Source organism: Mastacembelus armatus, chromosome 15 (assembly GCF_900324485.2).
Source record: "Mastacembelus armatus chromosome 15, fMasArm1.2, whole genome shotgun sequence".
NCBI classification, from domain to species: Eukaryota; Metazoa; Chordata; class Actinopteri; order Synbranchiformes; family Mastacembelidae; genus Mastacembelus; species Mastacembelus armatus.
Genome location: NC_046647.1, coordinates 2,220,811 through 2,245,694, shown reverse-complemented (window position 1 = coordinate 2,245,694; position 24,884 = coordinate 2,220,811). Strand labels below are relative to the sequence as shown.

The window sequence follows — 24,884 nt, the reverse complement described above, 5'->3', positions numbered from 1 at the left end:
TGATTTTCAGTCCGGTTTTAGGCCCCACCAAAGCACTGAGACTGCACTCATTAAGGTGACAAATGACATTCATCTGAACACCGACGCTGGCAGAGTCATTGTCTTAATACTGTTGGATCTGAGTGCTGCGTTTGACACAGTGGACCATGTGATCCTGTTACAAAGGTTAGAGGACTGGATAGGCATCTCTGGTACTGCCCTTAAATGGTTTAAGTCCTGTCTTGTAGACAGGAAGTACTTCATTGAAATTGGTAACTGTGTCTCAGACCAAATGGTGTTGATGTGGGGTCCCCCAACGATCCATCTTGGGACCCTTTTTGTTTAATCTTTACATGTGTCCTTTAGGCGAGTTAATACGCAGCAATAATGTGTCCTACCATAATTATGCAGATGACACTCAGATTTACATAGCATTCACAGCAAGTGAATATGGACCAGTCGATTCACTGGTGATGTTGTCCTGTTGGCTCCATCGAGCCAGGATCTCCAGCGTGCGCTGGGGCGGTTTGCAACCGAGTGTGAAGCGGCTGGGATGAGAATCAGCACCTCCAAGTCCGAGGCCATGGTACTCAACCGAAAGGGAAGGACGGAACGTGAGATTGACAGACAGATCGGGGCATCGGCAGCAGTAATGTGGTCGGTGTACCGGTCCGTCGTGGTGAAGAAGGAGCTGAGCCAGAAGGCGAAGCTCTCGATTTACCGGTCAATCTACGGTCCTACTCTCACCTATGGCCATGAGCTTTGGGTCGTGACCGAAAGAACGAGATCACGGAGACAAGCGGCTGAAATGAGCTTCCTCCGCAGGGTGGCCAGGCGCTCCCTTAGAGATAGGGTGAGGAGGTAGGTCACCCAGGAGGAGCTCGGAGTAGAGCCGCTGCTCCTCCACATCGAGAGGAGTCAGTTGAGGTGGCTCGGGCATCTGTTTCGGATGCCTCCTGGGCGCCTTCCTGGGGAGGTGTTCCGGGCATGTCCCACCGGGAGGAGGTCCCGGGGAAGATCCAGGACACGCTGGAGGGACTATGTCTCCCGGCTGGCCTGGGAACGCCTCGGTGTCCCCCCGGAAGAGCTGGAGGAAGTGTCCAGGGAGAAGGAAGTCTGGGTATCCCTGAATCGGCTACTGCCCCCGCGACCCGGCCCCGGAGAATCGGTAGAAGATGGATGGATGGATGGATGGATGGGCTGATAGTTGTTCAGTACTGTGGCATCAAGACTGCTCTTCTTCAGGAGAGGCTTGGGAGGCTTGACACTATGGTGTCTTTTTTGGCACCGTGGTGAGAGAGTGAAAGTTAATGAAACTTAATGAAAAGATTCTTAGAGGCTCATGAACTTATTCTGCTAGTATGTTTTCACTGGTCAAGGCAACTATCCAGGACAGGCCACTGGAAAATATTCCAGTGCTCCCGATGGGCTGGCTCACACCATGGAACAATCCAGACTTTTTACAGGCGAGCTTTCAGGAGCAAAGTCTGCAAAATAATGTCTAGCAATGTTCAAATGCATGTCTGAAAACATGTCATGAGGCTTAATGCATCACACGCTCTTGCTTGCAGTGTGAAATCCTAGTAAACAAACACCTTTTTTTAAATGTAATAAATTTTTGCAATGTCTTTAAATGTTATCACACAAAAATAATTCAAGTTCTTTTTTTACTACATGTGACAATAAAATGTTAAAAGCAGACTTCTCTATATTCATTTGTAAACCAATTATTCAAAAACATAATCCATTCACTGATTATTAAAATCATCTTTGCAGCCCTACTACAAAGACTAAGATCTGAGAATTCAGTTGAATGGGAAGAACAAGGTCCAAGCTATCGATACCTACACCATGCCAGACATCAGATACCCTGCTGGTATAAAAAGCTGGCCAAAAGAGGAGATAGAGACCAGTGACATGGGAAAACAGGGAAACTGCTCAACGCACGGAGGGTTTCACCTTAAACCCAGCATCCTGAGAATGTAAACTAAGCTGAAGGAAGGAGGCCAAGAACTAGTGAACATCAGCGCCACTATCCAGGATGAAACAGCTAACATCAGGAAGATGGCTCTGAGTGATGCTGTGCTTAGTGAAAACCTCAGGCAGCAGAAATCCCCTCACTGATCTGTTTTTAGAGGTAGGAAAGGGTTACCTTGAAGGTCCAACTTTGGTGATGGAAATGTAAAGTTGCTGACTGGCAAATGTGGTCTTTGTCTCATCTCCAGTCCAGAAGGATATGTGTGTTAAAATGAGGTGTGTGTTGTGTGTTTGTCAGAAAATGTGCACAAATGTGCAAATGTGTACCATAACATTAAGTAAGATATAGTCCAGTCCATACACATTAAATATCACTTGGTAAAAACTGGCCCAACACAATAATTTACACAGTAGTCACAGATAGAAATATAATCCATGACACTTGGCTATTTTGATCCAGTAATTTCTAAGGAATAAACAAAAAAAAAAAAAATCACTACCACTGGCTACTATTCCCTATTGGTATTGGCTGAAGTTAATGCAGTATTGTGTCTTCGTATACTGACCCCACACTGATTATATTTTTAACCACGTAAATTTTGTGTTCTGAGTTACAAATAGAATTATAGACACAGATATAAATGAGGAGATTGGTATAGCTAGATATAGGGCATTAAAATTACTCAAACTGAGATCTGGGGCCACAAACAAATTGAATGTGAAATGTCTAGTTTAGGTTGTGTGAGCATTACAACAATTCCCCATAGCTTTAAGATTTCTTAGCATTATCCTGAAAACAAAAACCACCAAAAGATATAAAATGTATTACAATTCTAAATGTCAAAATTGTTCAAATGTGGTCTCGTTTTTATGTTTCCCCTTCTAATGTCCTCCGATTCTTACACCAACACCCACAAACATCTGTAGTTTCTTAGTTTTCAGTGGTTTACAGTTAGACCCTGTGTCATGTTAAGGTTGCACCTGTTCGTAGGTGAGGCATTGCTCAGTGAGAATCTCAAGCAGTGGGGCAGCATTGCTGTCTCGTCTCTTGAACATCTCCCTGACAATGGACAGAAGGTTCCAGATGCCTTCTGGCTCTCGGCCCCTCAGAGGTCGAAGCAGACACGCCCATTCAGCAGCGGCTGGTGGCTCCGTGGAAGATAGGTACATGGAGTTCACATCACTGTGAGTAACACACACAGACGCAATCACACACAAAACATTAATTTTAGTTAAGTGAGGAAAAAAAGAGGGGGAGTTAAAGTAAGAGTACACTACACTTATTGCATTGATCAAATTCCAATACATAACCATTGTAGCTTTGCATGTAAAATGACAGAAAAATACAACTACTGCATTTTCTGTGAAAGCATACTGTTACTTTTTCAAACAAATGACTGACATGAAAAACTGGCACCATCTTAAGGGATGTTAAATATATGTGTATGTAATAGGCCTGAAGAGTATATAAGTTAAATAATTCTACTAAAGTACTAAAGAAATGTGTTAAGAATCATTATATTAGTCAAGCAGTGTTTACCTGAAGACGACAGGTGAAGGCCCACAGAACTTGTGCAGAGTCTTTTTGATGTTGTCACTGAGAGTTGACTCATCCAAATACCAGGTGCTCTGGTCAGATGCTGAAGGGCCTGCTGTTGGGTCTACACACAAACAATGTTTACTGTACTGTTCTGTTTTTGAGGCCACTCGATATAATGCATTCCCTAACCCATTACTCTAACCTTGATCATCACAACTACATGACTAACCCCTTATGCTTACCCTGAACCTAAACCTGATTCTAACCTTAACCCTAAAACTAAGTCAGAAAAGTGAGAACCAGACAAAATATCCTCACATCCATGGTTTAAAACAAAAATTTAAATATAAACACACGCACACTCTTTAGGGGGACATTACATTGATTTACTGGAGACCTTAACCAAAACCTCCACTTAACCTCTAGTTACGCAAAAGAAAGGGTTGGGATTTTTTACAGTGGTCTTAAAACAATATTAGACTTATATATTAGAGAGAAAGTATGTGAACCTATTTACCTGGTTTCATCATAACGTGATTTAATCTACGTTTTAAGTCACAGGTATGGAAAAATACAATCTACGAATAACACACAACTAAGCTTTCATGTCCAGCATTAAACACATTTAGTCCTGGTGGTAAAAGAAAGTGTACCCCTGAATTTAATAGGCACTTCCTTCCTTCGAAATAATAACGTCAAACAAACAATCAGACCAGCACAACGTTCAGGAAGATTTTTGGACCATTCTTGGACCATATTCTTAGAATGTCTGGCGTGGATGGCTCTCTGATGCTGCTCACTGCCTGAGCACTGACAAAACAAGGATTTTCTTTCTTTGAAGTAGTCATAGCAGTTATTAGATATGGGTATTAGATTTACTTTAATGTTTGGTTCACTGTGCTGCTGCATTACCCAGCTTCACAGAGTTTCAGCTGGTGGACATTATCCTGGAAGATACCTTCAATAAACTCCTCAATGATGGCAGCCGTTCATGTCCAGAGGCATCATAGCAGCCCCAAATCATGATGCTTCCTCCATTGTATTTCATGGCTGGCGTGGTGTTTTCATAGTAGTATATTGTTACCTTCTCACATTGCAACTATGCTATGTGGTGTTCTACTAAATAATTTAATCCCTTTTTCATCTCTCCACAAAACACTTTCTCTGTAGCATGGTTGAGTGTAAAGGTTCCTCTTGAGAAACTTCAGGCATGCTGCAATGCTTTTTTTTTTTGGAGAGCACTTGCTTCCTTCAAGATGTCTTGTCTTTAACACCATGCCTCTTCAATTTTTGTATGGTTAACTCATGAATAGAGATGTTCACCAGCTTCAATGAATCAGTCTTTCTGTTACTCTAGGGTTGTTTTTTTTTTTCCTTATTGAACATTCTGTGTTATGCCTTCTAGGGAGAGTGGCCGCTGTACTAAACTCTCTTGCAGGACAAACTCTAGAAATCGTTCATTTTTATTAAATAGGTTTCCAATTCTGAGTAATCAACTGCATTTTTTTCCTACTGCCTTTCTACCTCTCTGTCACAACAGCACTCCTCTCTCCCTACACATTGCTACTGTAGTCTAAACACATGCTCATCTTCACTGCAACAGGGGAAATAACACAGGATATATTATGCTATAAGTAACATCACTGCCATCTAGCTGCAGAAATATCTGATAATGAAGACTGAACCTGGTCTAGTTATTTATTTTCAGTTAAAAGATGGAATGAAATCCTAAAAGGTTCTCCACCTGGCTGTAATGTCAGGCATTGGCTACCATGACAGCTCAAGTTTGTAAGAAAAAAAAAAAAATCTGTGTTCATGACTACTGTTGTACCTGGAGCCCCACACACAGTATTGATGGCAGTAGACTGAGATGATAGCAGCTCATCCAGCAATCGTTGAGCTGTGGGTAGGATCTTGAGACACAAAACTGAATCAATATCAAACTTTGTCAAACTTAGTGTAAGTCAAGTATTAAGTATTTTTTCCAACAGTTTGGTTTATATGCATTATACGTTATATTGATTATAGTTTACCTGCTGTGGCAGCTCACTGATGAGGTACTGGGCAAACTTTTGGAGCTGGTCCCTCTGCAGCCTGGACAAAGACTCAGACACTGGAGCCCTCAGACAGACTGCTGATGCCTGCATGCAGACAGATGATACACACCCATACATGAGACTTAGAATACATAGCCTATATTAGAACATAATAGAATGAATGAATTAAGAGTATTAATACTTAGTATGAATACAGTTTGACATAATTTGTAAATATATATATTACATATAAATATTTCTGTAGACACAAACTCACATTGTGAATCCTGAAGAGGCAGAGTGCCACCACATGGGCACACCATTTAGCCCCGGCACCACATGTGCAGCTGCAGGAAGTGATGCGGCAGCGATCAAACATGACAGCCACATTGTAGGCTCCTTTAGACTGACCGGCCTGACTGGACATCACTGTAGCACTGAGATGGAAGCCTTGTGAAAGAGAGACAGTCAAAGACAGACAAACACAGAATAAGACAAAATGATGGACAAAGAAACAAAATCTATTTCTTTGCTGTATGCTGCTCTTTGCATCATTTTATTACTGAAAAGTACAGCTATTAAAGGAGTTTGTAATGTATCAATGAAAGAAGTGATTTACTCAAACTGTAAATCGATAAGCTTAAGTCAGGTTGACTGGTACATATAGTTTATATTACGAATGAACATTGTCTGTATGGGTTTTATGGATAGAAAGACAAACAACTCTTCCCACCAATCTGCAGGGGATCTTTAACTGCTCTGATCCTGTAGAGCTGCTCTCCACGTTGGAATTCATCTGGACTCCCATTAGCCAGGCAGGAATATAACCTGGAGCAGAAGGACAGACACCGATAAAATAAAAGAACCCCAGACAAAAACCAGGAGAGATAAAAGGAGAAAAAACAGGACATGAAGGGACAATTCATAGAGCAATTAGTAAATTCATTTGTCCTTTTGTTATTTGATGCTATATGGTAATGTGCTGCATGTTTTAATCAAAACTATCCTAAAGATAGAAATTTTTTATGTGTCCTTTAGGACAATTGATTGGTGAGAAATGCTTAAATACTGTATTTTTAGATATTTCAACCATGTCATGATAACTTAGTCAATCTGTTTAGATTTCTGTAAGTCTATGTAATAAATCTGAGTGAAGTCAGTGAAGCCTGCTTGACAAAATATTAGACTTCAAACACTCAAATGCTAAAAGATGGTTATGTAATCTCTCTGAACTCTCTTTAACCAGAAAATACATAGGTAACATTACCAGGCTCCTCATTTTTAGCTGTTACTGACTGTCATTTTATAACTCGGTAACATGAATTGTGTAAAGTAACACAGATCAAATGAAAACTTTGTTGTCTGGTTTCACTCTAGAAGGTGTTCATACGAATGTATCATATAAAATCATTTGGAGTGGAGTGTGGGTTGACATTTATCCATGGAAAAATCACGCTCCCATGTGCCTTTCTTTTTGTGGGGTAGGAAGGTGGCGTTGGTAGGGTGGGCCACCCCTGCAAAAAGATTAATACATTGAGGTTCGCCAAACAACTCAAGGTGTTAAAGTTAGAAGGGTACGTCTGTGGTTTCAATCAACATGTCATCTGCTTTTCAGCCACTTTTCAGGTTGGAGTTACAGGTTGTCAATACTCATTAGACTGCCACCTCAAAACATACAACAAAAGCTGATATCATCCATCCTTCCATGATATACCACTTGTTACCACTAACCAGGGTTGCAGGGGGGCTGAAGCCAATCCCAGCTGACATTGGGCAAGACAAAATCTGATTTAATTTTTGAGTTTTAGTTATTTAAAAATTTTAACACTTCTGAAAACTATAACTGATTAGATTTCTCAAAGAATTTAATAAAGATTGGGGCTGGACCAGAAGATTAAAATAAGTGCAGACAGTTTGTATCTTAGTACCCGTTTATGCTGAACATATATATTAACATTCCATGAGTCATAAAATCCAAACTGTCCTACAAATCAGCTTAAGTAATTTCACTGCATAAGCGGACTCCCACTGACAATATCAACAATATCAACCAATTTAATAAATTTCCCCCCCTGGGAAGTTCTGCTGAACAGGTAACTAAATGATCATCTAAAGTGTTGAACGGTATTCTTCAGACACAGTTTTTAGGATTTAGGCCACAGCATAGTACATTCTCAGAAACAACAGTGTACCACAAGGGTCTGTGCTTGATCCATTATTGCTTGGTCCAATGTAGACATTTAAATAGCTCATCTGACCATTGTAGAAAACAACTGGTAAAGAAAGCCCAGTCCATCTGTCTGATAGCTCCGACCCCCTGCATTCAGAATTCCATTTCCCACCTTCTGGCTCATTGTACAGGTTTCAAAAAACAGGTACAGGAATTCCTTTGTCACTTCTGTTATGGCAGCACTCAAGGCAGTTATGAAAAGATAACTTAATGATATGAGAAATTTTTATTTGTATTTTACTTTGTATTCGTTTTAATTGCTATGTGTGTTGGTTGGTCATTATTTATTGCTGTGTGTTTCACTCTCCTGTTCTGCAACTGCTGCACAAGAAATTGCCACACAGGAAGTTGACTTTAGTTGAGCTGACTTATATCAATGTTTATTCTAATTATAAAATCTTGTATGCAAATGGAGGGTTTGTCAAAACCTGTTTAAGTATACAGTGTTTCTTTAACAGTCTTCACACATACTGCATGCATAGAGCCTCAACCTTGTACTGAATACTGGTAAGACAAAATGCTCTTATTCTCTCAATTTATAGATATCTGGGAAATTTGGTGAGACAATAGTCTGACTTTTAAACCTCATGAAGAACCACTGGCACAGAATCCGAACAGAATAACAGAACAAAATTGGCTTCTTATATGGGAACAAAGCATGGTTTTTACTTGAGGATAGAAAAACAATCCTTGTGCCTGTGCTTGACTATGGACACTCCCACTCTGCATCTCATTATAAGACATAAATATCCTCATCACTGTGTACTAATTAAAAAGCACCATATAAACATAAACTTTTCTTAAACCACTTCTTCAATAAGATACGGTAAAATCAATGGATACTGACGTGAGCCTTTCTACTGGTGGCTGCGGCAGTGAGAATAAATGAAATAATTTTAGGATACAGGACACATAGTTCCTCTCCCACCTCTTTTTTTCTCTCTCTCTCTCACTAACACTGTTCAGGGGGCTTACTAAGGTGCTGGGTCACCACATGCTACAACTACAGTGATCCTTGGCATTGCTTCTACAAGCCCCTGGAACTGTACTGATGGTATGAACACCATTCCTCTAAAAGCGATTCTCTCATTTGGTGTTTTGATGGTGGTGGTGAAAAGCACTGCCAAACATGTTAATAGATGCAAGGCTACTGGAAAACAGCAAAAATTTTCAGGTTATCATTCTTCTTACCTGATGTCCTCCTCATTTTCCGGAAAGCTCCAGTAGGCAATGCGAAGCTGGAGCTGTTCTGGGACAGGAGGGTAGACCTTCTCCACCACCTCAAATGGGATGTGGAATGCTACCTGCTTTGCTGACAACTCCACCAGTGGAATAACCTGACCATCTGCGAAAGACCACAGAGAAGGGAAAGATCCGCTCAGTGGGAAAAGAAATACTTCAGTTAGTATGTGTATTTTTTGTTCCTTCACTTTAATAGGTGAAGGTAATAGGTGCAAGCTGAATGACCCTAACTACTTGACCATAGGTATTCAGGAATAACTGAAAAGCAATGTTTCTCTGTTCTCTGGTTTTAAGTTGCACAAACACTGCTGGCTGTGATCAGGTGTGATCAGAAATATGTTCTTTTGCATCTGTAACCACACCCAACAGTGGTGTCAACATGTACTGCAGTATATTTCTGCACCACTGCATCAAATGGTAAACAACAGAAGTTCAGCAAAAACAGCAAAAGATTTACAGCTACAAACAAAATAAATGTTGTCAAGCTCCTTAAAAAGAACAGGAGGTGCTCACTGGTCCAACAAGTGACCCAAGTCCGGTCCATACTGTATTTAGCCTAGCTGGGTTTTGCAGAGTTCCTTGGTATTGTTTCAATACGTCAAACACCTGAGTGGACTCACGGTTTTTGAGATGCTGCTTCACAGTGTTGTAGAGGGTTTGAATATTTTACAAGTACAAAGGCAGAAATTGCTTTCAATTTTTCTATGTTCATGAAGTAATAATGCAGAAACATGCAAAGAAAAAAGACATTTTTTCTGTTTCCTGCAGAGGATTCTTCTTTTCCCTTCAGAAATCAACTAAATATATCATTTGCGCTGGGTTGGCCAAACTTTTGCACACAGCTGTGGTGTTGTTAAGGTAAAAAATATGTTGATACTATCTAAGTAAAATGACGAGTCCTGTTGTGTGCACAGTAGTCCTCTACCGAGGCAAGAAAAAGTGCTGGGTCTCAGGTTACAGAACTCATTTCTGTGCTGTCATTTACCATATATGGAGCTTCTATAATTATAATGCCATCTTTGGTGTCAGGGGCTCATGGCTACAGGACACTGGAAATTCATGAAGACAAGCACACTAGTATCACTCATTTTACGTGCGAGTAAATCAGTGAGCTAATCTATACTGACAAAAAGCACACGTTTAAAATGAGGTGCTTGGTTTAAATGTATAGGTGAAAAGGGGTTTCATCTCATTTTATTTATTTATTTATTTTTTTAAATGGCTTAGACAATTACCACCATGTTGAGGACTTGGCAAATACATTTGTTATTAATACATAGTTTAATGTGTCAAAAGTTGCAAGCATGCTTATAGAAGCCTAGCATTTATATGAAATGATGCCTTGACCAATTACTGACCAACCTTGACTGGCTATCAATCTGTGTAATCATAAAGGTGCATAACAGTCTACTGACAAGGGACACCATTTTGTAGCCTTGATCTAACCCTTCTTTTGACCTGATTTAATATACTTTCTGTCATCACCCAAGCAAAGAGTAAATAGCAGCTTGACCCAGCCTCATACCTATAGTGCATCAGCTTAAGGCTAACCTCCTGGTTCTGTCCGCACTGCCTTGAGTGGCAATATCATCTGAGTGTTGTGGCCTACTCTGTAGTCCATTCATTATCCCCACTCATGTAGCTCAACTAGTCTGACCTGTGATTGCCAAAACAGGATGTGGACTATATCAGAAAACCACCACTTTCTAACCCAGTTTTCCCTTAATACAACATTGAAGCCTATTTTTACCAAGGCAAAAACAAAAAAAGCAAAAAAAAAACAACAAAAAAAAAGATAAGCAGCAGATGAAACATTTTAAACTCCTTTGCAAAGTATGAAGCATTGTCTTTCACATTGGCTGTGACCTTATCCAGCAGCACATAGGACGAATGAATTTATTCTCTCTCTTCATCAATAACCAGACTGCAACTGGCGATCCAGTGAACAGTTACACCTAAGAAGCTTTTAGTGTTTGCTGTCCAGATATCAATTGTGGTGGAAAAGTCTTTCTCCTTGAGTGTGCTCATCAAATGAGATTCCATTGCTGCATTAAGGCTGAACAATATGGGAAAATAATCTAATAGTAATTTTTTAGACCAATATTTTGATTGTGATTTAATATAAAATTCAATTTCTTCTGTATTATTCACTGAAAATAGGCCCTACATGACAGTAGAAGCCTATTGAAGTAACAGCTCACTGCTGTTGCCTCTCTGTTTAACTCTTATAAGATAACAACACACAAATGATAAGCAGGTGGGCAGCGCCACAGGCCTGAACTGAGTTAGTTGAGAACGGCAGATACACGGGAGGTGGCAGACACACATAACCTCAGTGGGCCATGCAGCCTACTCCACACACATTAAGGTGCTTCTGTTGGCAGCGCTATATACGTAAGCTCACAGACCATTTCCACTGGATCCTTTCATGGTATGGTCAACTCCACAAAAAACAAAACCTACTGACAACAATACATGATGTGACCCAGATTGGGTCGGCAATGCCTGTGGGGGAATGGACTGTTTTCTTAAATCTGCTCTCATTTACCACTCTCTGCCCTGTCTCATACCTCTTGCAGGTTGCTTCCTTTCTTACTTTTTCACTCTCACAAAAACAAATACTCATCTTATTTTGTAGCTTAAGTGCTTGTTCTTAATGGCTGCTGCCACACACTTTACACCTGATTATATGTTGAGGTGTCAAAGAATATGTTAAAGTGAAACTATACACAAAGGACCTGCTGGATTCTTGCCTATTCATCTAATAAGAGCTTCGGGAGATGGAAGCACATCAGATATTAGCATTAATCCAGTCCTACCTGCTTTCAGGTCTAATACTTCCTTCAATCTAAAATTATTTTTTCTGCATGTTTCTGCCTCATCCACTGGCTCCGCTTTGCTTGAGAAACTGCTACTGCACATTTAGTATCTTCTTGTTTCATCTAAATCTCCCTTGCAACCAATACCCTCCTGTCAGCTGCTGTTGCTTTGCTGCAAGCATGGTGTGACCCACTCAATTTCTGCTCAACCTGCCTTACAATGTCCCTGGTGTCTAAGTGCTTCCCAAGCCTGAAAAAAAAAAAAAAAGCCTCCCTCCCTCAGGTTACAGCTTGTCGCTCTGAGAGTGTTGGAAGTTCATTTCACACTGCTATATACTCATATTTTAGAGCCTTTATACATACTCATATTTTAGAGCCTTTATACATTTAAACACTTCTGTTAAACTGGTTATAGGGAACTCCAAATTGGGACTTTTGCTCTTGATTCTTGTGCAATACATTATTACAGAGGTGGCAAAAGTAAATGTACCAATTCAACTCATTTACTCAAGTAAAAGTAAGAAAGTACAGGGTCTGAAATGTACTTAAGTGAAAAAGTAAAAAATTATATTTTTTGCTGTCAATGATACACAATACATCTTTTGATAACTCTGCAAGACTAAAAAAGCTTGACACAAAAAACAGGAAATTCTTTTAACAACCTGCACACTGCTGGTAGAGGGAACAAAACACAATGCATTCATCACGAATTCATACAGATATTTGTGTTTAAATGTAGGGATTAAAAGTAAAAAGTCATCAGAAAAATAAATACTAAAGTAAAGTACAGATACCTGAAAAACCTATTTAAGTACAGTATTTGTACTTCGTTACTTCCCACCTCTGCACTATTATTGCTTTCTGTACAGTGGTGTGAAAAAGTGTTGGCCCCGTTCTTGATTTCTTATTTTTTTGCATGTTTGTCACACTAATGTTTCAGATGATCAAACAAATTTAAATATTAGTCAAAGATAACACAAGTAAACACATCATGCAGTTTTTAAATGAAGGTTTTTATTATTAAGGGAAAACAAAACAAAACTTAACAGTGGTTTATCACATCTGAGTTCAATTCCTCTAGCCACACCCAGGCCTGATTACTGCCACACCTGTTCGCAATCAAGAAATCACTTAAAGAGGACCTGCCTGACAAAGTGAAGTAGACCAAAAGATCCTCAAAAGCTAGACATCATGCCGAGATCCAAAGAAATTCACAAACAAATGAGAAAGAAAGTAATTGAGATCTATCAGTGTGGAAAAGGTTATAAAGCCATTTCTAAAGCTTTGGGACTGCAGCGAACCACAGTGAGAGCCTTTATCTACAAATGGCGAAAACATGGAACAGTGGAGAACCTTCCCAGGAGTGGCTGACCGACCAAAATCACCCCAAGAGCGCAGCGACAACTCATCCAAGAGGTCACAAAAGACCCCACAACAACATCCAAAGAACTGCAGGCCTCACTTGCCTCAGTTAAGGTCACTGTTCATGACTCCACCATGAGAAAGAGACTGGGCAAAAATGGTCTGCATGGCAGAGTTCCAAGACAAAAACCGCTGCTGAGCTATAAGAACATAAAAGCTCGTCTCAGTTTTGCCAGAAAACATCTTGATGATCCCCAAGACTTTTGCTAAAATACTCTGTGGACTGACGAGACAAAAGTTTAACTTTTTGGAAGGTGTGTGTCCCATTACATCTGGAGTAAAAGTAACACCGCGTTTCAGAAAAAGAACATCATACCAACAGTAAAATATGGTGGTGGTAGTGTGATAGTTTGGGGCTGTTTTCAGGAACTGGAAGACTTGCTGTGATAAATGAAACCATGAATGCTGCTGTCTACCAAAAAACCCTGAAGGAGAATGTCCAGCCGTCTGTTCGTGACCTCAAGATGAAGCGAACTTGGGTTCTGCAGCAGGACAGTGATCCAAAACAGACCAGCAAGTCCACCTCTGAATGGCTGAAGAAAAACAAAATGAAGACTTTGGAGTGGCCTAGCCAAAGTCCTGACATGAATCTGATTGAAATGCTGTGGCATGACCTTAAAAAGGCGGTTCATGCTCGAAAACCCTCCAATGTAGCTGAATTACAACAATTCTGCAAAGATGAGTGGGCCAAAATTCCTCCACAGCGCTGTAACAGACTCATTGCAAGTTATCACAAATGCTTGATTGCAGTTGTTGCTGCTAAGGGTGGCCCAACCAGTTATTAGGTTTAGGGGGCAAACACCTTTTCACACAGGGCCACGTAGTTTTGGATTTTGTTTTCCCTTAATAATCAAAACCTACATTTAAAAACTGCATGATGTGTTTACTTGTGTTATCTTTGACTAATATTTAAATTTGTTTGATGATCTGAAACAAAGTGTGACAAAAATAGGAAATCAGGAAGGGGAGCAACAGTTTTTCACACCACTGTATTTCATGTCTTTATGAAACAAAAGTATGGTCATTACTTAAATGATTGTAAACATAAATGTAAAGCTCTTGTCTGCTCTTAATTATAACATCTTTAAACAAGTGTTTTTCTGTGTGTGTGTGCCTGCGTGCGTGAGAGAGAGAGAAAACATTGGAGTGACACAGGGGTTATTTTCTCTCTCATATGTCACCATAAATGATTTTATAGCACAGCTACTATCATTAGTCTGTATTTTGGTTCATTTTATCAGACAATGTAAAAATATAAAGATAGTTTGCAGCAACAACTTAGTTCTTAATGGAGATTTCTCCCTCCCTGTTCTCTCATACGTTTATGTGTATCTCTCACAAATCCACTATGAAACATGAAAATTATTCTACACCACATACATTAAGAATTTAAGTCAACTGTCAATAATCACAGGGATTTACTGTGTATACATTCACAAGTGAATTTCAGGCTTCCTGCTAGAAAGGTGAGCTGGCCTGACAGAAATAAACCTGGCACTTAGAGATAGTAAAGCAGAGAAAAGAACCACAGTTGCATGTGGTTCATGGACACACACACACTGGCCAGAATCAAGCTGTGGCAGGGGGTTTGTCAGGTTGCACAGCACCTGTCAGGATATTCAGATGTGTCAAGTGGCACAAACTCAGTCCAGAGTAAAGTAACATAATGTCCTAAAGTTTTATGGTTCTTTGTTAGGTGGTGGGTGGGGGGTTTATATCTGCCTTATTTTCCTTTGTGCAGTTTGTCACAATCTGTGGAAAATAAGAACATACTGCATATACAAAAATGTATATGTAAGGAGGAGACAGAATCAAACACAAATGCAAACTCTGACTCCAGATACATACAGCCGTTTGAGACAGAACGTGCCACAGTTGTGTCTAAACAGGCACTCTGAACCTGAGTGTGGTGACGGACAGTCCTAAGAGGCATTCAGCTGATGTATTCTTCCAAGAACAGGAGTAGGAGAAATCTGACTGAACTGCAAAAAAGAAAATAAAATAAAGACTTGCTTTTTCCCAGAACATCATACCACTAAATATACTAATACTAATATTTGCGGAAGAATGGGTTCTTCCCAAGACATTCCTGAGGTAATGTGTTCACAACAATGGGAAAGATATGAGGTCACAGTGCCCTTGGCCTTTTAACATTAAATGTGATGAGTTCACCCTTGAATCCAAGTGGACATTGAAATTCCCTCAAGGTGAGATATTGTGTTCATGAGAATTGGACAGACCGACAGTAAAAAGTAAAAATTTTGGCCTCAGTAGAATCAGTGCTACAGCTCTGCATTGCTTAAGTACCGATTCAAAAAATACATTTCAGGAACAATATTAACCTCGATGTAAAATAGTTTTTCTAAGCAACACTGATTGCTACTACTTCTACTACTCAATTTTATATTAACCTGTATTGACTTTTTTCCACTCATGGAAAGAAAGGAAGTGCCATAATGCAATCTAGAGAATGATTCTAGATTTTATATTCACACCTGCTATTAAAATGTGTTCTCATTATATTAAGTATGCCCACACTATTATCTGATATGCAAATTATGCAGGCGGATCTTGCAGAATGGTCAAGAAAGAGACTGCACTGAAGTTACTATCAGTCTTTTGAAATTGGTGATGCTATTGTAAAACTTCAGTCTAACTAATCTCCATCACCAGAAAGGTTAATTCATTTTCTGCAAAATCATGCAATTAAGAATGGAAGAATAGTTATCAATATTAAGATGCTGTGCGTATTTCAGTATTAGTAAATAGAAACTGGGAAGGCCTGGTTGTCTAACAGCAGAGCTAAAACTTGAAGAAAGAAATGGGTGGCTGGGTAGTAACAGAGTTCATGTCACAAGCTTATGATTGGGTGTTGTAAGTGAATGACAACTACTTGTCCACCAATCAGTTCCCAGTGCAGAGGGAAGACACTACAACAGCTGTTCCTTTATAGCTGGCCAGTGAAGAGCTGAGGTCTCATTCATGCCTTTCACTGAATCACTAGCTCACAGACTGCCATCCTCATTTACTCTTTAGATGATGAATACCATTTGAACAATGACAAATTCATCTGGTGACCTGACTAGGAAATTCCACTCACCATTTAAAAACTGCACAAAACAGGCGAAACATTGGTACTGACCTACAAAGACAATAAATGAATAACTAACTGATCTATCTGGTCTTTAAGTTAAAATCCTTCCACTATCTACTGCCACAAGTAGCTCATTGGATTGGTGTGGCTGGCTGTGCCATGCTGTTCTTACTCCCTGCCTCCACCACTAAAGCCTTCCTCCTCCATTTCAACTACAGACTGCAGACTCTGTGTAGCCTCTGGCCTGGTGGGTGGACATTTGTTAATGTACTCAAGAGAAATGTTTGCTTTCAAAATATACATCCTTGACAAATGTGTCAGTTTTCGTTTTAAGGAAATGCAGGACTTCGTTATTGAAACATCCGATGCTTGTTTTATTTATTTTTCAGTATTTTATTTTTGATTTTGACAGAGTGGTACTTGTTTGGATAGTAGATGAATTGAATGGATGGAAATCCCTTCATTACTATTTTCGTGACCTTAAGGTAACAGGTCACCTGCTTGGTGATAGTAAACCTAGAGTGAAATGTTTTTTATTTAACAGTTTAGTGTTAGTTTTCAGAGTTTTCGGTATCATTCCTACCATATTATATAGGCCCATTTTAACAGCAGCTTGGTATGTATTAGTTTATTGGAGATTTATCAGTATCACTATAACCATATATTTTGCCTGATAGAAATGTCAGTACAAATACTTCAAAGATGTTACTGAAGTACTTTATAAACTGTGTAGCAAAAGTGCACTGACAGATATTTTGCAAATTTGAATACATTTTCTAGAACATGTTGGACACATCTAGCAATTAAAACCGTTTTCCTTTATCAAAAGGGCTGTACCCTTTAACAGCAAATACATCATAATGTTTTCAGACAAACATGAAACCACTCACCTCAAGTCCACACATTGAACTCTGTTGGACAGATTTCCACAGACAGGCTGCAATCAAGTATGTGTATCGCAAAGATAATTAAAGCTATCAGGAGGCATTTGACCACCAAATATTTCTGTAATTCTGAAATGTTTTCATTTGTAATAAACTTGCAAAAAATCCTTAATATGTGTTTTCACTTTTATTGGTTACTGAGAGTAATTTCATTCATTACATAAATAAATCTGCAACTAGGTTATGTGATTTTATTTTGCATTTAACTGTGAAGCACTTTGTGATTTTAATCTGTGAAAGGTACTATATAAATAAACTTCACTTACTTAGCTAAAAAAACAGATGAGGTGTAAATATATCCTGAAGTGACTGTAAGGTTTACTGTAACCGATGTTAGTACAGTGTTTTGAAACACCTACTCAGCTGCTACAGATTTCCCCTGAGATGCAACAACCACCTTCATCAGTCCAGAACATCATTCAGCATTTACTGTCACCGGTAACATGCAGCTAAAGTCTAAGCGCAGGTGTCACCTACACAGTTAATCGCTTTCATGTTGATTCATTTGGAAGCATGTTTAATTAGAGTAATGCTTGTCCTGAACAACAGCAGCACACCTACAACAGTGCTGTTATCTCACCCTCACAGCCTGTGTTAACTAGTCACAACTCTAGTTCCATGAAATGCACACAGTTAGTCCTTTTTTCTACTGCTACTAACTTGCAAACTGGTAAACATAATGATTTAAATTATGAGAAGCAGCATGTACTAAGAACTTACTGTTATAAGGCAGTATTACTATCATGGAAAACCCACCAGCTGATACAGCACATGGTTACTAATGCTGGCCAGCAATCACATCCTATATAACTGAAGTCAGGTTACATAGTGTGGTGACTGGTACTGTATTTCCAGTGGCGTTACAAGGCTTTTGGCGTGCAGATCATAGAGCACCTACGGCCAATGCTGAAATGTTTGATGGCCCAGAACAAGATACCTTCACTTCCCTGGCGTCTTTTCCTTTTTGCCATTATTTTCCTAAACCTTGTCAGAATTGCTACCTTGTATTGTGAAGGATACACGGCAAATTACAGATAAAGCTGAAATGTTGCAATGTTTTAACGAGCGTTTCATTCAGGTTCCATGTTTGAGTGTTTAAATCCCACCCATGATAGTGCTGGTATTTTTGAGCCAGGTGTTTATCCTTTTGCAAACTGTTTTACACCTTTTACTGTCTCTGAGGTGCATAGAGACCTCAGGCTTTTGGATATTTCTAAATCGGCCAGTCCTAATAAATTAGAGCCTTATTTTTTACACAGCAGCTGATCTTAATGCATCTCCTTTGACATATATTTTTAATTTGTCTCTTTCCAAACATTCCAATTCCAAACATATGGAAATCAGCCTTTGTTCTTCCACTTTTTAAAGGAGGCGACCCTACTGTGCTTTACAACTACCGTCTCATTTCCAAAACATCTGTCCTGTCCAAGATTCTGGAAAAACTTGTCAGTCAGCAGCTTAAGGAATTCCTTGAAAATAATAATATTTTATCTGTTTTTCAATCTGGTTTTAGGAGATCACATAGCACAACCACGACAGCTTTAAAAGTTCTAAATGATCTCACTTACTCTCTAGACCAGGGGTGTCCAATCCTGATCCTTGAGGGCCATCGTCCTGCTTGTTTTCGAACTATCCCAGCTCTACCAACTGCTCATTACCTGGATTAGGTGTGTTAAGTCCATTAGATTCTGGAAGATACCATCTCAGATGAGGGTGCAAGTGAGGAAAGAAAGTGAAATGGTATCCCCCAGCTTCTGATTGGCTGAACACACCTGATCCAGGTAATGAGCAGTGGGTAGAGCAGGGATAGTTGAAAAACAAGCATGACAGTGGCCCTCGAGGATCAGGATTGGCCACCCCTGCTCTAGACAATAAGCAACACTGTGCTGCCCTTTTCATCGATCTTTTCCAGCCTTCACCACTGTTGATCATACTCTATTGAAACAGAGACTTAGCAGTATTGGACTTTCAAATAATCTGTCAGCTGGTTTGAAAATTATCTAACAAAGAACTCAGTGGGTAAAAACAAACGGTCTCATTTCCAATCCACTTACTGTTACTAAGGGCATAACACAAGGATCAGTTCTCGGACACCTATTCAATCTTTATATCAATAACATCACTCAAAACATTTCCAGTGCCAGCTTTAATTTTCATGCAGATGATACTGTCATATATACTTCAGTACCCATACTTAATTTGGCTCTCATTCAGCTGGACCTGACTTCGATCATCACTTCCCAAGGTCATCTCATCGAATCAGTGTCTGGGTATACAAATCCAGCAGCTTGTAAAAAGACTGAAACTGAACTGAACTGAACTTTTACTCCAGGATCAAATCTAATCTTTCCTTTGATGCAAAAAAGAAACTTGTTGCTGCTACCTTCATGTCTGTGCTGGATTCCGGTGATGTTGTTTATATGAATGCTTCTGGCCAATGCTTGCGTGCCCTTGATACTGTTTATAATGGTGCTCTGCGATTCATAACAAATTACAATGCTCTCACTCACCATTGTGCTCTGTGTGTGTGTTGGATGGACAGATTTATCCACTCACAGGTTAAAACATCGGTATTTAGTTATTTATAAATGTGTCTTAGGTCTGCTTCCTAGGTATCCTCAGGTTATTACATGTCAGAATTCAAATAATTACAGTCTTCAGTCACAGGATTTCTTGACATTGTCTGTTCCTAAGCTAAGAACAGAGCTGGGAAAGAAGGTTTTTAAATATGCTGCTCCCGCGGCCTGGAATAGTTTGCAAATCAATCTGAAATTAAAGGAGCTGGTCTCATTAAATACATTCAAAGAAAGATTGCATAACTTGTTAATTGGAAATTCTGGCTGTAGATGTTTTAACTAATGGCTGCTTTAGGAACACTGCAGACTACACTTGTTGGTACCTTGTATTGCATGTATGTTTTATTGTGATGCTTTACTCATATGTTTTGCACTGCGATTTATTGTTTGGATGAAAGGTTAAAATGTCTACTTGTAACTGATCTCTGTAATGCTGCTGCCGTGGCCAGGTCACTCTTGCAAAAAAGATTTTTAATCTCAATGAGTTACTTCCTGGTTAAATAAAAGTTACATTAAAAAAAAAAGTTCCTGGTTTCGTTGACGCCAAAAGTAATGTAACCAGAATATACTGCACATCTTAATGTTTCTATGGTTATGTGTGACAGTTGTGATGCCTTTTAACAACCACACTGTCATGTTTTACTGCAGCCTGTCTAGGATAGGGACTTCTTTACTGTTCACAGCTTCCTCCACATCACAATACCAACCATACATATTAGCAAAAACACTGCATTACTCCCCAAGGCATGTGTGATTCCTCAGTCTGAGGTCAGGCTGTCGAATTAAGCACAAAACTATCACAAAAACAATGTAACTGAGAAAAAAAGATTATTTTGCCATATTCAGTTTTGCTTATTTTGTCAAATTTCTGAATGACAGACTTTTGCCCCTTGTGAAGCCTAACCTCACTCACTTTAAACTGTCAGAAAAATCGTGTCTGTGATATCTAGTAGTATTTAAAAATTAATGGAGAGCAGCAGCAACAGTGTTGGATCAAAACATGTAGAATCAATTCTATTTTCTGAGAACAGTTAGAATTTGAGGAATTAGACGTGGATCAAAAACATATGTGCAAGATTTGCTACAGGGTGGTGTCTGCACCACTAGGTTACACCGCAAGTCTTTTTAGCCACCCAAAGGTGTTTTTTTTTTTTTTTAATATTCAATGCACGCAACATGTTTCCAGTCAATGTGTAATTGTGATCATAATTTTTTCAATAACTGAGCAGCCCTACTCTAAACAAGTGAGTTTAGTTTCCCATGTTCTCACATTCACTGATTCATTCAGACAGACCCCAGTTGTGCACTTGGCCAAATGCTTGTGAATCCAGAGCCTGGTATAAGCTGATTCCTCTGTGCTGTAGACATCTACTGTTGTCCAAAGACTAGTAAAACACAGCAGTGAGGCACACCGCTGCACTGTGTCACATGTTTCTTCCTCACCAAAATGTAAAGTCTGTCGTTTTTCAAAACAGAGCTCCAGAGTCTCTTAAGTCAGAAAGAGTCAGGCATGCACAGGTATCGCTGCTCACACACACACACACATATATTCCTAATGTTGACTTTGTAAAAATTTGTGAGGAGGTAATTATAGTAACTCAGTTATTTGCCCAGTTAGCAGAGTATAAGTTTGACATGAAGATAACACCACCTGTGGTTCCTCTAGCAAAGGGGCTTTCTGCTAGATGGGGTTAGTTAACAAGAACATGGAGGAGTCTCTGGAGAATGTTCCCACAGAAGAGGATAAGGTTACTATGAGGCATCAAACACAAACATACACATGCAAACATACAGCCTGTGTGCTGTGTGACTCTGTAACACAAGCCATAATGATACAGAATAAAGATACGGTGCAAGTGTTCTTCCAAAGGGTTCTGAAATTGTGAGTGGAGTAGTACTAGTAGAATGATTTGTAAAGAAGCAATCTACAGTATGTTTTTGTAGAAGTTCACTGACTACTATGTCACCATACTGTAGAACATATCCCCAGTGGATAACTGGCAAAGCTAAGAGGAGCAGATGGAATGCTGGTCTTCTTGAGCTGCAGTATCAGCTACAGCCACCATGCAAATCACTAAACTAATAAGGTTTCCATACTGTATCACTGAAAAGGACTTCACTTTAAATTAACTATGTTTAGTGTATTTTATAATAAGAGATAACAGATTTCCCTGCAACAGGTTATTCAGCTAATGTCCTTTAATACTACTGCAATCAATTCTCACACTCATTATTGAAATGTATACTGAGCATGAATGGAAGTGTGTGTGCATGTGTTCTTCTCCCACCTTTAATCTTGACAGTGGGGGAGTTGGGACCGGCGGACTGCTTTCTCCATCCCCTCCAGTTCTGACAGAGGCTCTCGGCCTCTGAGATGAAGGAGCACAGAGAGTCTTCCTCGAACCGGTCCGAGTCTTCGAAGGAGAACCTCTCTCCATCCTCCCACTCGGCGAACATCAGTTCCATTACATTCACTTTTCAGTGGCTTCGGAGTCCAGAGGATCGCGGCTTTTCTTCAGTCTGATAATCAAGTGAAACCCCCGAGAACAGTGTGTAACAGTCGAAGGAGAACAGTCTCAAGACTGGGGGAGGGGAGACCACTGGCAACCAAAACACAGCTGAGAGGCTTACCGCTGGGCCCTCCAACACAACTACAATACCAACTCTGCTCTCCTTTCAGAGTCTACAGGCTAGCACACACAACTAAAACTACAAGTACCAAGTGTATGTAGGTAACTTCTATGTTGTAGATGCAGTTCGTATAATATATATTTAAGATAAAAAGAGTAGTTATTTAGGTCGATGAGTTGTGGCTCCCTGTACAGCCTTTGACTTTAAAAAGAAGCTCCTCTCGTGTGCTCGGCTGTGCAGCTGCCCGCTGCTGCCGCTGAGAGGCCACACGAGCCAAACTCACCAGCTAACTGTTACTGTCAAAGAGTACGGGATGGAAAAGTCAACATTTCACCTCAACATGTAGCTAAGTACGCGAATAAACCTTATCGCGCCGCACCAAGGCTGGCTCCACTCATTTTAAAAAAGTCATGAAGTTATTTTCCTTCATGCCGAGGTCCTGGTGTCTGCGCCCAGTCAGCTGGAGAATATCTGTTGCAGCATTACCCCAATCCTGGAAGGGTTGACTCTCTCAGAGGGAATCGATGTCAAAAAGCACACGCAGCGTTAGTATTACCACATGTCTTCTTTGGACTACCTTCACTCAATGTCTTATTTGCAATGTTGTTATACTGGGCTGCTAATGCAAATAACATTTAGCCGACGTTACCGAAAATGCTAACGTCAACTGAGCTAATAACTGCAGACCGAGATAACACAAACAGCCGTCATCCGCCACACACGGCTCTGTTGAGGTTACATTTGGTTTCAACCAGGCGACAGACTTGTTCAGTTCGGTTTAGCCTCTTCTGCTTCGGTCCTATTACCTCACATAAGCTACATGTACTAGCATCAGAAAGCTAACGCCAGTCGGCTAACTTGAGCTAGCTTCGATAGCTGTTTGTTTACATTTATGGGTGATGCTGCACACCTTCCGTACAGCAAGGACTACACGCGTATTTACATCGCATACCTTCTACACTTCGGCACTGTCCTAGATTACACAACATTTACTATTAGATATTAATCCCCGCTCCGAGCTCAGTGTTTTCCGTTCTTTGTATTAGAATTAAGATCCTTGGGTCTGTCCTTAAAAGCCAATATAATCCTCCGTCAACTCTGGTGCTGAGTCTTTCACATAGCTTTCCTATCGACTGACATTGTTATCCCAGCGTCTGATCATCGTCTGTCCCTCCAAATGACACTCAGATCCCCAGATGATTTCCCGTACCCCCTTCGTCCAAGCTCTATTGGAGTGCATCAATCTGCCGGGGGAAGATGGCTCAGCTCTCCCACAGCTCCTCCTTCATCAGCTGATCACAGCTTCCGGCTGCCAGCTTTACGCAGACAGCATTTCAGATGCTCTTCGGCTCAGGGGAGATAGTGTGACCTCTTAACACTGAAGCATGGGAGCCTAGTGATGGATGAAACAATACGCCCTGAAGCTCTGACTCCATGAAGCAACTGTGCTGAAAATGGCTCACTGTTTTCAAGTAGCCTATTTGATATAGGGAAAAATGGCGACATCTACTGGCAGTGGTTTTTCTTTTTTCATAGGGCGAATTCGGGTAAAGTAAGACGTCAGGTAAAGTGGGACATTTAAGCATTTTCATAATTTAATATGACCAGAGTCAACAGCCAATCACCAAAGCTGATATTAAAATATTGCTATAAGCCTTCTTGGTTTTGATTGGTCTGACATCATCATAGTGGACGTGGTCTCTGATCATATAGGGTGCACAACGGAACCACATGGTAAATTCAGTGACAATTAACATCTTTTTCCAAAATAAGGCTGTAAATCAACTTTTATTTGACAACCTATCCTACTGTTTTTAAAAAGTTGTATAACCTCTTGCAGAAGTACACTGAAAAAAATTAAACATATCGTCCTGTTGTTACATAAAATGTTTTGTGCCATGGTCCCACTTTAATTGATTATGTTAAATAAAGTAGGACACTATTTTAAGCTCATTTTAAACATAAATTATAGCTAATGCTTATCTAACTACTTATTACAGAGAATGGCAAGGAAGTCAGTGCTGTGGGATGCAGAGAAGGAGTGTTTGTGAAACGCTGTTAAAGCTATTACAAAAAGTAAGAATTAACATTTTCTTCCTAACTGGATTAAATCTGGGGGGCAGCACAGTGGTTTAGTGGTTAGCACTGTTGCCTCACTGCAAGAAGGTTCCTGGTTTGAAACCCAGCAGGGACCTTTCTGTGTGTAGTTTGCATGTTCTCCCCGTGCTGACATCTGGGTTTTCTCCACCTGGGTTTTCTCCAGGTACTCCGGTTTCCTTCCACAGTCCAAAAACATGTATGTCAGGTTGATTGGTGACTCTAAATTGCCCATAGGAGTAAGTGTGAGTGTGTGAGGTTGTTTGTCTCTATGTGTCCCTGTGATGGACTGGTGAC

The 24,884-nt window shown here is 40.0% G+C and overlaps 1 protein-coding gene across 4 annotated transcripts in view; it reads right to left on the bottom strand.

The window, feature by feature from the left end:
* Nucleotides 1-23,936, bottom strand: part of zswim8 (zinc finger, SWIM-type containing 8) — a 47,436-nt gene extending 23,500 nt beyond the window's left edge. For 2 of the 4 annotated variants that reach the window (XM_026308783.2, XM_026308784.2), the window contains exons 1-8: nucleotides 22,148-23,936; nucleotides 8,954-9,107; nucleotides 6,266-6,360; nucleotides 5,810-5,982; nucleotides 5,530-5,637; nucleotides 5,328-5,409; nucleotides 3,497-3,617; nucleotides 2,938-3,139 (exon numbers count right to left, since the gene is read on the bottom strand). In XM_026308783.2, coding sequence (XP_026164568.1) covers nucleotides 2,938-3,139; nucleotides 3,497-3,617; nucleotides 5,328-5,409; nucleotides 5,530-5,637; nucleotides 5,810-5,982; nucleotides 6,266-6,360; nucleotides 8,954-9,107; nucleotides 22,148-22,325 — 1,113 coding nt within the window. In that variant the 5' untranslated portion in view covers nucleotides 22,326-23,936. The remainder of the gene's footprint in view (nucleotides 1-2,937; nucleotides 3,140-3,496; nucleotides 3,618-5,327; nucleotides 5,410-5,529; nucleotides 5,638-5,809; nucleotides 5,983-6,265; nucleotides 6,361-8,953; nucleotides 9,108-22,147) is intronic. The other 2 variants (XM_026308785.2, XM_026308786.2) reach the window with 1 other exon arrangement.
* Between the last annotated feature and the right edge of the window lie 948 nt (nucleotides 23,937-24,884).